Genomic DNA, 14,398 nt, shown 5'->3' with positions numbered 1-14,398 from the left:
CACTCTTGTATTGCCTATCTCTTTCCTTTCCTGTCATGTCATTTATCCTTTGTAGACAGTTCAGTAAGTACTCCAATCTCTCATACAGTTAATTTCATCGATTTTTTTAAAGATTTGCATAATCTCGAATAACAGTGTGTGTGAGTCGGAAAGAGAGTTTGTGTAATAGTGTGCGTGCGCGCATGTTTATGTTATATTTTGTTTTCTTTTCATTCTTATAATGCAACTTCCTGATGTATTTGTTCAAAATTTGTCAAATAACTGTTATGATTAGCACATAAGCATTTTCTTTGAGTTCCAATTAAGTAAGTGATTCATTTTCAACAACGTTATAATATTCTTATAGTTTTAATTCAAGGAAACAAGTTACATTAAACGAAACACTTAACTTTTAACGTTATAAATGCCAATAAACAACAAATTTCTTTAGTAAATTCACCTTCGTAATCGATTCACAAGATTGACAGTTACGTGATATAAGTCTTGTGAACGAGAAACATCCACTCATCCATCATACACAAACTGGGAAATGTTCTTATAGAGTTTAATAATTTCTTATAACATCGCTTGTGAAACATAGTTCTAACAACTATTTACTTTTTAAAATATTATTTTACATATCCGCGCTTTAAAAATCGTATGATTTAAATATCGGAAATTACAATGAATAATTAAAAAAAAAAAAAAAAAATGCGGTGAGTTACGCGCGATTAAGTGCAGAAATGACTTTGTATTTTTACCGCTTTAATGGAAAACTTGAAGCGGGTAATCGAAGCCGGCCTGTACATCAAAGTTATCGAAAATAATGCTAGAATAATATTATTCAACAGCGCCTTTGCTGTTTAATTATGGTTGAAATTGTCGATGATTACTACAGGTACGGTTGGGTAAACTTTTTTGTGGGCGCGGCAAATTTATTTATTATTCAGCGTCTTGTTTACAAACTTTTTTGCTCAAATAATTAATTAGTGAAAGTGAAATACTAGCTTATGTTACACGGTAAAGATTTTGTTTTCAAATTAATCGATTGAGTATTCTTTTGATACCTATTGCTAAAATAAAAAAGTGCCTGCTCACCTGTAGAGTTTAGAATAGATACAGTTTTTCAAACATGAATTTCAATATAAAACCTACATTTTAAAATCCACCTCTATATTTCAAATTGCGCAATCGACCATCACGCATAAATGCTTAACTATAGCGTGCAGCTAAACAAGATGTAAAAGGAAAAATAGTTCACTAAAAGCTTCGTATAGACAAATACAGTTTGTGTTGATAGTATATCCTGGAATTCAATTAAGAAATCAATAGTGTTTGAATTTGCTTCAATGGTTTAAAAATGGACGTTCACGCTATATGTTTGTTTGTACCGGTGCGCGGTGCCGCTCAATATCGACTTGTGCGTAAATAAAAGTAAAAAGCTTTGGAAAGTTCGTTTTGCGTTTGACAGTAAAGGGACTTTCTTTGTTTACGTTGGAAAATAATTACAATGGACAGCAGTGAAATTGTCTTGTACCTAATCGGACTTTTGTAGTTTGTCTCTGGAAATCTGTGTCGTATTACGAACATGGTTTTCAGAGTATTTTCCTGTTATTTGTTACATTGCAAGCATCTTCTTACTAAGATATTAATTAAGAATTATATGATGTTTATCTAAAATGTCATTGAGTAACACCATCACCACAAAAATAAACGGGACTATTTTTATAGTTTCCCCATATATAATACATTTTTCTTCATTTTAAAGGTTTAAGGTTTAAAGACATTTATTCCCATTAAGACATTAAGTCACTTACATGAGAAACTTAAATTTAAAACATAGGTATTTATAAAAAATATCATTCGTTAGTTAATTAAAAATTTAGAGTAAGTTACATACTATAAACATAAGTTTAGGTGAGGTACTCATTCATTGCATTCAAAGTTTGAGCGTGTGGTCTTCCAGGATGTGTTTCGCTAATTGTTTTTTGAATACAATGAATGAGTTTACACTTTTTAATTTGCTTGCTTATTTTTTTCAAAAAGGTACCGTGACGTCCACACTTGGTAAATTTACCCTTCAATTTAAATCGTCTGAAATTAAGTGTCAGACAAATTCACGTGCCACAGCTAAACTTGTTAGTTCATCTAATGTATTAATTTGTTTGCTTTTGAGATTTCAAACTGCAGTTTACGCGAGCGCTCATACAAATACGAAAAATATATTCGAAGCAGTGAGTTTGAACATGTCCCCTAATTTCCGGGAACAAAAAGGATATAAGTTGAACTATAAACTCCTGTATTCGAAGCGAAATTGGTCCAAATTGCGCCAAAAACTGACGTGAACGACTGAACGAGGTTTTAAAATTAGCGTCGAGTGAAATTTACGTTCAAATATTTCAAGTATCAAAACGACCCACATTTTAGTTTAGTTTTTAGAATATTATGCACCAGTTGGCTGATAAATTTAATAATATCAAGTTCTCGTTCATTTTTATTGGCTTGTTTTACTTTTACAGCGAATGGACTGTAAAAAGTTTGCGCCAATGAGATGAATTCGATCTCATTGGCGCAATTCATGTTTCATGCTATCCTTTATTTATTATTAGTTGGTAATTAGTTCTTTATGCATACGATATGTTATGTATTCTGCAAATATTGAGCTTTAAAATAAGGCTACTAATTTCTGAGAGATTTATCTATTTTCCTGATTAATTTTGGCTATGACCAAATAACTTCTAATTTTTCTACTTATTAGGCTGTACCTGCTTTATACCGTGGGTTTTCTCGCAAAGTACTAAATAAGAAACGTGTACTATATTATAATCTATTTGTTTACTTTATTAGGGTCGAGGTTAATTGATTTTCGATGTATCTATCCATTAATTCTTTACACAAAACACAAACACGAGTCGAAGTATTATTACATATTCTTTGGTTTATTATTTCTTATATCCATGATTGAATATTCATTATTTAGGTTGAGTTTTATCATCTGGGATATAATATTTTCATAATCAATCTTCAATATATCAAATACACATCAAATACAGATATGTAATGTTTTAATGGTAAATAGGAAACAATATATTGTTACATTGTACCCGAGTTGTATCAATTTTAATACGACATTTATTTTAAATTTCTTACGATTTAAATAAAAATCCATTGGAAATGTACACCAGAGTAACATGGTTAACTTTTCATGGTACCTAGCCAAGTACGGTCATTGCCATTTAACAGCAATTAATATTATAACAATACAATATTGTTGGTGTCCTGTCTATCCTTTTTATATGTTATTGATAAAAACGGATTAAAAAATATAGTTTTCTATAATATCAAACATTCCCTACAGTTTTCCGACAGCAATTCCACAACCAGTATACTGCAGTTCGTTCCCGAAGCGCGGGATAATGGCGGCGAAGTGAGCTGCCGGGCGGAGAACCCGCGGCTCTCTGATGCTGTGCTCGAAGATACGTGGAAGATGGATGTGCATTGTGAGTTATATTTTGTTTGTTAGTTAATTTATTGATGGTGAGACTCGCACACACATACCTATACAAAAATGCGCGCGTGAGCCTGCACTCTAAAGAAACAGAGAATGTTAAAATATTCTATTATTTTATGATATATCAGATCGTGCCGTGTGTGAAAATTGTCCTGAAATATGTATTTATTTATTAAGAACGCTAAAACGATAACAGTAATGAAAATAAAAATGAGTAAATAAAAATGAAAATAAGAATGATCAGAATGAGAATGAAAATGGATATCTTTATTTCAATTTCGAAAAACGACACAGTTATAATACAGGGAAAACTACTGTAATTGCTGCATAATGTATTTTTAGGAATATCTCCCACCCTAAAAAATCTATGTCAGGGTGGGAGTGGTTTCATGCCAAATTATCAACAACTTTACTTGTCAAAAATAATTGTAACAAGTGATAACTGCGTTAAAAACAACCGACTTCAAACTTGACAGACAAAAATGCTCATAAAATAAAAACTACTGGGCCTATCTGTATAAATTTTTTATGGGAACAATTCGACACCATCCCGCATCGAACAAAAAAAGAATCACGTAAATCGATTCAGAAACCTCGGAGTAATCGGTGTACATACATATAAAAAAAAATATACCGGCCGAATTGATAACCTCCTCCTTTTTTTTGAAGTCGGTTAAAGAAGTTATCAACAATAACCACTTTATGTAATCAAAATAATATTATAATATCGAACTAAGTACCTAGTAACAATCCTCAAGTGAAAGAAGAAAATAATATACATAAACTATCAACATATCACAATATCCGTCTATAGGGTCGTTGCCCTTACATAAAGGCCTGGGAAAATAAGCATTTAACTAGTTTATATTTCAAGGCATTGTCAACGAAATTGACTTGTAATGTAATATTATTTTAGCAACAAATATACATATAAATATCAAAGAGTTTGCTACACGTGGAAGCTTGATGATTTTCTGTATATTCGTGGTTGCTAGAGTGTGCGATTATAAGAAATTATATTTATTCAGAGTAATAAAAATATAGATGAAGTAATCTATCTTCCTTTTTTTTAATGTCTCTGTATCAGAAGTTAATCTATAATATAAAAATGAATCGCAAAATGTGTTGGTAAGCGCATAACTCGAGAACAACTGAACCAATTTCGTTAATTCTTTTTTTATTACATTTCTTGAAGTACGAGGATGGTTCTTATGGAGAGAAAACGTAAAAATGTACCACGGGCGATGCCGGGGCGGAAAGTTATGAAAAAAAAATTAAACAATGACTGAATCAATTTGACAGTTTTTTTTAATATTGTTCCGGTCGTATTAGTTATACTCAATGATGTTATCTAAGGATGTTATATTAACATACTTATGCTCTTCTTGATGTTATAAATATTGTTAGTCAGCGATTAATTTGCGCTTTTCCTTTAGTTATTTTTCTTAGTCACCCCACAATAGATACCTACTCATGCTCTATTTCACCTTTTGCAAATTATTTATAAAATCTTCTTATAATTTTCGCTTCACTATGTTATTTATCTTTTGATCATCGTAGGTTCCCTTTTTCTATATATTCTACTTATACTTTTTTATACCGCCAGGGGTCCTGGGTCAGCTAGTAACTAAGAATATCTATATACAAGAATAAAATATAAGCTCAATGGAACAAGCAAACCGCTATATTGAATAGTTAATACCATTACCGATATCATTTGATGAAAGCTCTCAGCAAAATTGGGAGTAAATAATTGCAATATATTGAGAGGGGAGGTCGGGGGAAACTGTCCATCAACGTTGGCTCTAATCGACCAGCCGATAATTAAGGTTTGGGGCAACCTATAATGATTATAAACTGTAGGTATTTTTGGTGGGTTGGTATTTACTTTGTGGGGAACTATTTTGGTGTTTGCTCTGTGAATTGTTAGTTTTAATGATGTTTGCGTATTGTATGATGTAGTTATGAGTTAAATTTAGATACATTTACATTAATTAAATGGATTGCAAATGGGTCGCTCAAGAAATATTATTTTCTGAATTTTGTAATAAAAAAAGTTATTACTATTACAGTAAAATAAAAAGATTTGGAAGTAATTCAATCTTTGCCATGGCATTAAACAATTAAATCTATAAACTGATTCGGATTAGCATGTCATGCCCGTAGGTGAAACCGCCCAGCACAGCTAGTACGAATCACACGTACATCCCCGTATATTTCCATTCAAACGTCAGCAGCATTCAGCAGCTGTCTCTCCGACAGTTTACTGACGTGCAGCTGCATTTGTAGCACTATGCTAAATTATCCTTATTGTATTGTGTTCGTGTATACTAGCAACTAGCCTCGGTAGCCTCTGGGTTGAAATAGGATAAAAATAAAGAGCAGACTACACGATCATTTTATACTACAATCCTATAGGTCCGAGAACTATTATAATAACTAAATATTTCTAATTTCGATGTAACCAATTAAATGTAAAACCACTATCGTATTGGGAAACTGTAATGTTAGTGTGTGTTTATAAATAAATAAATAATTACGATTTTATACTTTCTTAGTGTATTTTCTGCTATATTTTTTTAAGTTTATTATGTTTTTGTTAATTCAAAAAGATTTTTGGATCAAATAGGCTGAACAATAAAATTGAGATGAAATCACAGATACCATTTTTTCCCCATTTTAAAACGTAAACTACCTTTTGTTCAATACATAAGGTAGTTTATGATTGTGGTTAAATGTTAAAAATAAGTACTTCGATATATTGTTATATTTTTTATGTTATACCAGATGTGCCAATCGTGAGTCTCAAGCTGGGATCGAACCTGAGTCCGGAACACATAAAGGAAGGAGACGATGTTTACTTCGAATGCAGCGCGCAAGCAAACCCGCGGCCCGATAAGTTTACTTGGTTTAAACAAGTAAGTTAATTTTTATTTAATTTATTGATTTCAAAATCACCCAAAACTTGTAAGAGTAGAATATTTAAATTGCTGTTAAGGCGAATATTAGATACACGAGAAAATTTTAACTATCACTGACTAGCTGTGCCCCGCGGTTTTACCCGCAGTGCTCCGCTCCTGTTGGTCTTAGCGAGATGATATATAGCCTTCCTCGATAAATGGGCTATCCGACACCTAAAGAATTTTTCAAATCGTACCTGTAGTTTCTGAGATTAGCGCGTTCAAACAAAGAAACAATCAAACTCATCAGTTTTATAATATTAGTATAGATAAAAGAAAATGCATAAAATCATTGAACAAAATATAATTAGTCTTTTCAGTCACTTGTCAACTAACAAATAACCGTCTTCGGAAAACATCTAAAACATGCAAGTTTTGTGTAAATGAAGAATAATCTTCACAATGGTCCATAATGATTTTCAATATTTGCTAATAGAGATATTGAAAATCCAATATGTAATACCTATTTAGTAAATAATATTTAGTTTTATGCACGAGCTCTCTGGAGTATTATAAATTTGGTAATGGAAGGCGTAACTAATAACTTGTAACGTAATTTATGAGTAATGTAATGTATTGTTATTTGTTACTGCACTAAAGCATGGGCTAATATTATAATTATTAATAAATTAAAAATATACCTATCTAAAAATTTCATCCTCTATAAGTCGATAGCAAGCATATACTATTTCATTACAAATTTCAACAAAATCGGTCCTGTGATTGAGTGGTCAAAGCATAACAGACAGATTGACAATCTTTCCCATTAAAATATGAACCAAGTAAGTTACTTATGGAATAGAACCGGTATTAGACATGCCATTTACTTGTCACTTAGGGAATAACATCATGTCATCATTACAACATATTCTAAGAAGTACTAAATATTATAGACTACCTTTCCGCCTGCGGCTTCGCCCGCTTTTTCAAAGAAAAACCCGCATAGTTCTCGTTCCCGTGGGATTTCCGGGATAAAACCTAGCCTATGTTACTCGTGGATAATGTAGCTTTCGAATGGTGAAAGAATTTTTAAAATCGACCCAGTAGTTTATGAGCCTATTCATTACAATCAAACAATCAAACAAATTTGTTTGTTTGATTGTTTTTCAAAGTTTTCCTCTTTATAATATTAGTGTAGATATAACTTCATAAAAATCGGTCAAGCCGTTTCCGAGAAGTACCAATGACTATGACAATTTACTGTCACATGAGAATTTTATTTTCCTATGTGAGATAAGGACAAAAATAAAATATATATGGGTTTTATTATTTGATCTAACACGTGTTTTGCCTACAGTTACGTTGTAATTAAAACAATATTTTGGATTTAGTTTCACTCAACTACTCTTTGTGATAAACGACCCTTAATTATCTTATTGATGTTACGTGTAAGTGGTTACCGGTTTATATTGCAAAGTTATAGAGTAACGGTGGGTTAAGAGTATATTTTCGTATTTACGTGAAGTATATAAGAACAAATAAAATATTATTCAGAACGTAAGCAAATTAATATTAAAAATTCCTCATATCTTTCGAATATATTTCTTTTTCGATTAAGTTATAAATAACAAAAATAGGAAGATACGAATATTATAATAATGTCGTGTCCTATTTTTCTTTCAACTGATAAAAAAGTTCATAACGATAATATCTAGACACGCGGCAGCGTGTCAAGCCGAGTTCAAGCGAAGAGAACTGGCGAGCAGCAGCCGTGTGTATATTTACACGAACCATTTCGAGCCACTTTTCACCCCCTTATAACTCGAAAACTATTTAAGTTATATAAACCAAATTTGGTACATATCAAGAGGACCTCAAGATAAACAAGAACCTTAAATTTCATAAATACAGATAAAACAGTTGCGTAGATATTAATATCCAAAAATCGCAATTTTTAAGACTGACTGACTTATAGACATATACAAAACCTAACCCACTTCCAGATGACCTAGAAAGTTCAAATTTTGTAATCAACTAGGTAATAGTGAGTGTACAAAGGAAAAAATCAGAAAATACTGAATTTACTTGTATTTAATTTTTTTTTCAATGACATAAATTTTGTTTGTATGGAAAAATGGAAAAGTTTAAAAAAAAAGAAAATAGTATATTCACCTTACTAGTCTTAAAAATAGATCAAAACTAATCAGTGGCCGAAAAAAATTTTGAAATCCATCAATAAATGACTGAGATATAGATTATTGAAGTTTACATATTTTAGGACGAAACATCCGTAGATTCGAAGCGCCTCTGACATCACACTCACTCGCGCTAGAATCGCTGGGGCGGATTACTTCGATTGCATGATTTCTTTATTCAAAACTGTTATTAAACGTAAAATAAAAGAAAATTGTAATAAAAATATTGCCTTTATTGCTCATACAGTTAAAAATAATATATAATTTTACATATTCACATTTATTTATTCTTTATTTATGAGTGTTTAGTTTAGTTTTAATTTCAGTGTAAATAAATAAATAAATAAATAAAATCTTTATTTTGCTTTAAACATGGTATTCAATGGTGATACAATGATATTAATAAAGCACAAACATGTTTAGCCAATACAAGCATGCAAAAATAATTACCATAAATGGTGTAATGGAAGAAGGCTTCGTCGAAGGTCGAAATGATTTAATTTGCGTAATATTAATATGAGTGAAACATCTTTAGGCGCGTTTAGAGTAAAATTTCAAGATCGCGTCATGGCAATACCGTAACGTCATGGAGTAAGGCGACGATTCTTCTACAACGATCTTTGCATCTTGGTAATAGTGTGTGTACAAATTCACGCTGGATGTTTAGAAAATCATGTAATCTTTTAAACAGAAAACGAGTTTAAAAAATTCCAGATAATGACGGGGCAATGTGCGCTGACATCATAACATACAAGAAAATATAGAAAATAATACTAAACAAACCATACAGAGAAACCGCAAGAAAAATAAACGTATATAAAAAGTATTATATTTGTAAAGTAAATCAAATTTGCAGAGTAATTTTCTGTACAAAAAGTAATGATATCCCACCAAAAACATAAATGTAAAAATTGGAGCCGAGTTCAATCGTTGACTTAATTTGCCAAAAAAAGAAATGAGATCTAAATGTGTACCAAGTTCTGCAGACAGTCCAGAAATTTATTTACAAAGATGTATTTAGTTCTTAGGTTGACTGAAAACCCAATTGTTTTATTTACCCTTAGAGAACAATGTTTATTCCAATATATAACTTTTTTAATTTGAATAATATAATTATTTTCACAAAGCAAACAACTAATGACCTATTGAACCCCATAATTTGATGAGGCTAGTTTTACATACTGTCTATATTTTGTGAGGTTCTAAAAACTAGCCTCATCAAATTATGGGGTTCAATAGGTCATTAGTTGTTTGCTTTGTGAAAATAATTGTATTATTCAAATTAAAAAAGTTATATTTTGGAATAAACATTGTTCTCTAAGGGTAAATAAAACAATTGAGTTTTCAGTCAACCTAAGAACTTAATACATCTTTGTAAATAAATTTCTGGACTGTCTGCAGAACTTGGCACACATTTAGATCTCATTTCTTTTTTTGGCAAATTAAGTCAACGATTGAACTCGGCTCCAATTTTTACATTTATGTTTTTGGTGGGATTATACACACACCGGCACAATTAACGGAACAGAAACCTATACGTGAGAACATCGTCTGGGATTTGAACGAATGGCAGCAGGTTCTCTTTACTGATGAGTGCAGAGTTCTTTTAAAACAGATCGATGGGAGGCAGCGAATATGGAGACACAGAATAGAACACCAAATATAGTCTAATTTTGAACACACAGTGGCTTATGGTGGCGGCTCGATTATGGTTAGGGGAGGGATATGTTTGAGAGCTCGCACGGAGTTAGTGATAGTCACAGGAGGGACCATGACAGCAGATAAATACATCAGAGACATTTAAGAAGAACATGTTGTACCATTTGCCCCATTAATTGGTGACGACTTTATTCTAATGCAAGATAATACTCGTGCTCATAGTGCACAATCGGTACAGGCATATTTGAACCACGTAGGTATACCGGTGATGCAGTGGCCAGCAAAGTCCCCCGATATGAATCCGATAAAGCATGTCTGGGACTTGCTAAAAAGAATGGTTAAATCCAGAATGCCACCCCCCCACAATCTGAATGAACTTGGAAACGCATTACTTGAGGAGTGAGAGCGGTTGCCTCAAGAAATCATCGATAACATAATCTGTAGCAAGCCCAGACGAATGGAAACCGTAATCAGAGCAAGAGGGGGAAACACTCGTTATTATTTTTACTTTAATTTTATTGTCAAATCATTTAATGCTTACTTTTTTTATTTTTTTGTGATGGTTCATAATCATCTAAAAATTTCACTTATTTCAAATTTCTTTATTTTTCAATAAAAAATAACGAAGACTTCTCAAAGTCGTTGTTAAAAGATGTTAATCAACTTGTTATTTTGTGTCTAATTACATTTTCGTCAAATATATGCGTTACTAGCTTCCACCCGCGACTCCGTCCGCGCGGATGTCGGTCTTTGCGTGGATGTTTTATTTCTCCATTTTGAGTAACTCGGACAATGACATCTTATAAATATCTATTGGACCCAAATACGGCTAGGTCTATAATAATACGCAACGTGTGTTCGCGGTACCTACTTACAGAACAACGTCTATGGATAACTGAAAAATTGAGATTAATTTTTTTTCTACGTATTTTTCCAGGATATTTATTTATTTATTTATTTATTTCATTAAGGATCACCAACATGACATACACTGATACAGAGATAAAAGCATTAAAGTAATTACAATCGTAGACATAGTGCTGTCACAATTATAGGCAACCACCACTAACAAATACAACATTAAATCCAAATCTAAGACACACAGTCTGCAGCTAACTGCAGATTAGGTAAAAAATACACATATACATAATACATAAAACATAAATCCAATTTTGACGGCAAAATAATCAAATTAATGTTAAAAGAAAACTACATTTGATCAACTGGGTTTTGGCAAAGGTTCAATCGAGAGCAATTCCTTTTTAAATTTATGTACAGTATTTGAGAAAATGTCAATAGTCTTATTATTGCCAGAAACTATATTATTATATTCTTTGGTAAGGCGAGAAATGCCTGAATAATGGCCTAGATTACTATTGTGGAATTTTGTATGGAACGGCATATTATTAGAATTTCTAGGCAATCTGACTGGAACTTTAAAGTTAAGCTGAGATACCAATGACGCACAATCGATTGACCCATTCACCAATTTATGTAAAAAGACCTGATCCAAAACCTTCCTCCTCTGATAAAGTGTTCGTATTTTAAAATAATCAAGACGTTCTGAGTAACTACGAATTTTTTTGGCTACGTTGCAACTATACGCTAGATGCCACAAAAATTTTTTTTGAATGCGTTCAATATTGTTAATATGAATCTTGTATTTTGGATTCCATATTACGCTGCAATATTCTAATTTGCTTCTGACTAGGGCATTAAAGAGGGTAATTTTTGTGAGAGGGTTCCTAAAATTTTTACAAGTTCTCAGTAAAAAGCCCAACATTTTGAAACCGTTATTAATTATATTGTTGAAGTGGGCGTGAAAATTAAGTTTTGCATCGAAATAAACACCTAAGTCTTTTATTTTATCTACTGTTGCTAAGATATGATTATTAATCTGGTAACTGGGTGCAATAATGCCTCTACTTCTATGTCTGCTAAATCGTATATGGTAGCATTTTTCTGAGTTAAGTTTCATTTTGTTAATGTTACACCATTCTGCCAAAGAGTTTATGTCCTTTTGGAGAAGAGTACTATCAGTGGTTGATTTAATTGTTCTCAGAATTTTAAGGTCATCTGCAAATAAAAATATTTTTGAGTACTTTAAGTTAAGTGGGAGGTCATTTATGAATATATTAAATAAAATGGGGCCTAAGTGGGACCCTTGTGGAACTCCGGATTTAGTTGAAAAGGGCTCAGAGGCAAAACCGTTTACCACTACTCTAGAATAGCGACCCAAAAGATAACTCGAAAACCATCCCAACAGACCACCGCCAATACCTATGTTGTGTAACTTTTGGATCAATATATTGTGATCAACTTTATCGAATGCCTTGCAGAAATCTGTGTATATGACGTCAACACAAGTATGCGCTTCAACAGCCTCTACAAGACATTCGAGATAAAGTAGAAGATTTGTGCTGGTGGATCTATTTTTTGTGAAACCATGCTGAAACCTGCTGACCGATTGTTTGATATGGGATAAAAAGTATCCTATTTTACGCCCAGGATAATAAGGTATAATTATACCAAGTTTCATCGAAATCGAACCGGTAGTTTTCACGTGATGTCTTCACATACAGACAGACAGACAGACAGACAGACAGACAGACAGACAGACAGACAAAAATTTTTTTAATCACATATTTGGGTTTGGTATCGATCCAGTAACACCCCCTGCTAGTTATTTTTTCAATATTTTCAATGTACAGAATTGACCCTTCTACAGATTTATTATATGTATAGATTATCTCATAGTCTCACTTTTTTTTCTGTTCCGCTAATTGTGCCGGTGTGTATATAATTACAGTTTTCTAACTTTCCGAAAAATTTTGTTAAAAAAATAAACTTAGCTCCGGAAAAATAATATTATAATAAAGTTATTATAAAAATAAACCTACCTTAGTATATATTACATAAAGTCGTTATCATTGATTTAGTTTATCACAGTACTTATATTTACAGTTTGGCTAAAAGCTTTTCACACGATATGTACATAAAAGTTGGTTCGTATGTTACTATTTATTCTAGAACCTTTTAGCAGAAGTATACCAATGTAATGAAATAACAATACTAAATTTAATGTTTTATAATGTGGATGATATTTTCTTGTTTGATTTTTCTTGCCCTGTTTAGAATAAGAACATTATGGGTTTCTTTGATAATAATATACTTTTATAACCTTCACTTGTGTATGTTTGTATGTAACCGACCTTTAGACTCGATTTTGACCCACTTGAAAAGGACAAATTTAATTAAAACTTTGAACATTTGTCAAGGATCGGTGACACTACGATAATTTCATGATTTTAAACTATATTAATTAATATTTGATTTTCGACACTTTTGAATATACGTATATTGTGCGTTGAAGAATAATTATTGTTTAAAAAAAATCACGTTAAAAGTTGGTCAGTTGTTGAAAATATTATTGTTTTAAATCTTTCTTTTCCAGCAGAATATTTTCATAATTTCCATCCTATCTCTCGCTTAAATATATAACTTTTTAAATTATTACAACGTTCATACGCTAACTCATAATATTTTCTACAAGAAGAATTTTGCGCTATACCACTAGCCACACTCTTTATTTTCTTTTATTTGTTTCAATCGGTTTAGTTATTCCAGAGATTACTTATTATTTAAACATTAAAAAATAAATTAGTAACCAACAATCCAAACTGTTTTGTTCTAAGAATTAATACAGATAGGTAGATAATAGATTGTCAAAGAACAAACATATAAATCCCAATTCTTCTCTGCACTTTTAGTATTATATCTACATATTATATGTACTTCTTTTCCTCCAGGGTACAGAACTATCTCACAACGCAAGCGGACTTATAGTTGGGGAACAAAGACTAGTTCTTCACAATGTACAGCGCAGTGCAGCCGGGGACTACACGTGTGCTGCAAGTAACGAAGAAGGGAGTGCCAGTAATACTGTCAGCTTGCAGGTTGCGTGTGAGTGCTAGAGGTCGAGTTTAGTATAGAGTCAATGATATTTAGTTATTATGTTAGTGAGGAAAAATATCAGGGTTATACCCAGTAATAGTTGGAACAGAAATTGCATTATAATGTACAACATAGTGCTGATGGGGATTACATTTGCGTGGAACGTCACCTGCGACGCGACAACGCAGAAACAGAATCAG

At 32.0% G+C, this 14,398-nt stretch overlaps 1 protein-coding gene across 1 annotated transcript in view; it reads left to right on the top strand.

Annotated features, from left to right (window-relative positions):
* LOC123699929 (hemicentin-1-like) overlaps positions 1 to 14,398 on the top strand; it is a 95,707-nt gene that overhangs the window by 61,336 nt on the left and 19,973 nt on the right. Inside the window, exons 7-9 of the mRNA XM_045646978.1 lie at positions 3,338 to 3,479; positions 6,278 to 6,408; positions 14,054 to 14,207. Of these exons, the coding sequence (XP_045502934.1) occupies positions 3,338 to 3,479; positions 6,278 to 6,408; positions 14,054 to 14,207 (427 nt within the window). The remainder of the gene's footprint in view (positions 1 to 3,337; positions 3,480 to 6,277; positions 6,409 to 14,053; positions 14,208 to 14,398) is intronic.

This window comes from Colias croceus, chromosome 18, assembly GCF_905220415.1.
Source record: "Colias croceus chromosome 18, ilColCroc2.1".
Lineage (NCBI taxonomy): Eukaryota > Metazoa > Arthropoda > Insecta > Lepidoptera > Pieridae > Colias > Colias croceus.
Note: the sequence above shows the minus strand (reverse complement) of the source record. Positions and strands in the feature narration are given on the sequence as shown.